General features: G+C 61.7%; 1 protein-coding gene across 1 annotated transcript; it reads left to right on the plus strand.

The window, feature by feature from the left end:
- Positions 1-37: 37 nt before the first annotated feature.
- Positions 38-930, plus strand: ETH_00038145 (uncharacterized protein; the record flags this gene model as incomplete). Its single annotated transcript, XM_013380077.1, has 2 exons — positions 38-210; positions 340-930. Coding segments are annotated over 2 exons (764 nt in total), but the record flags the coding sequence as incomplete, so codon positions are not given.
- Between the last annotated feature and the right edge of the window lie 281 nt (positions 931-1,211).

The following is a 1,211-nucleotide window of genomic DNA, read 5'->3' on the forward strand; positions in this document are numbered from 1 at the left end:
CTGCAGGCTCATGCAGCTCTGCGTCTGTTGCTGTCAGCTGTTCAAAGCAACCTACCGCTGCTGCAGCAGCTGCAGCAGCAGCCCGCCTCTCTTCTGGGGCAGCTGCAACAGCTGCAGCAGCAGCAACAGCAGCCGCTGCTGCAGCAAGCAGCCACGCGCCTGCTGCCACAGCTGCTTCATGCGCTACGCATCCAAGCCCCGGGGGCTCAAGTAAGTAACTTGTAAACCCTTAACCCTAAACCCTTGAATCTTGTGAAGACTAGCGTTATTGGCGTCGGTTTAGGGTTTAGGGATTGCAGCCTTACTAGGGTTTAGGGTTTGCTTGTGCTGCTGCTGCAGGGAGCTGCAGCAGCTTGCGTCTCGGGGCTGTTGTCTCTGCTGCTGTGCGCTCTATCCCCTCCCTGCATAGCCTTTGGAGCTTCCTACCTCAGCAGCAGCAGCAGCAGCAGCAGCAGCAGCAGCCCTACGCAGCCAGGCGCAGCAGACGCAGCAGCAGCAGCAGTTGCAATAGCTGCAGCGTCCGCGGACTTTGCTGCAGCAGCTCAGGCCCCATTAGCTTCGCTGCTGCTGTCGCCGCTGTGTGCCGTTTCGCTAGCGCGGCTGCTGCGGTACGAGCAGCAGCAGCAGCAGGAGCAGCAGCAACAACTGAAGCTGCAGCAGCAGCAGATTGAAGAACGGCAGCAGCAGGACTTGCTGCGGGGTCTTGCTGCGCTGCTGCTGCAGCAGTCAATAGAGGCCTTGAGGCAGCAGGAAGCAGCTGCTTCTGTCGACGCATGTCCCCTTGACACGTGCAACAGCAGCAGCAGCAGCAACAGCAGCAGCAACAACAGCAACAGCGCTGCAGAAGCGTTGCTGGCCACCGTCGGCGTCGAAGGCCTTTGTGAACGGCTTTCAAACGTCCTGCAGGCTACAGTAAACCCTAAACCCTAAACCCTAAACCCTGAGCCCCTTCAGCCCCTAAGGACAGCAGCCGGCTCCGCTGCTGTAAGCAACACCGCAGCAGCAGCAGCAGCAGCAGCAGCAGCAGGAGCAGCAGCAGTGCGGGGCTTGTTTGGCTGCAGGCTGGCTGCTGCAGTGCAGCTCTTGTCTGTGTTTTGGTAGCTTCCTTTACTTATTGCGAGGGGCCCCAGGGAGCCCCCGGGGGGCCCCCCAGGGGGCCCCGCAGTGACTCTCTGGGGGGCCCCCCGGGGGCCCCCGGAGGCCCCCCCGGG

Source organism: Eimeria tenella, genomic scaffold (genome assembly GCF_000499545.2).
Source record: "Eimeria tenella Houghton genomic scaffold, Eth_scaff4408, whole genome shotgun sequence".
Classification (NCBI taxonomy): domain Eukaryota; phylum Apicomplexa; class Conoidasida; order Eucoccidiorida; family Eimeriidae; genus Eimeria; species Eimeria tenella.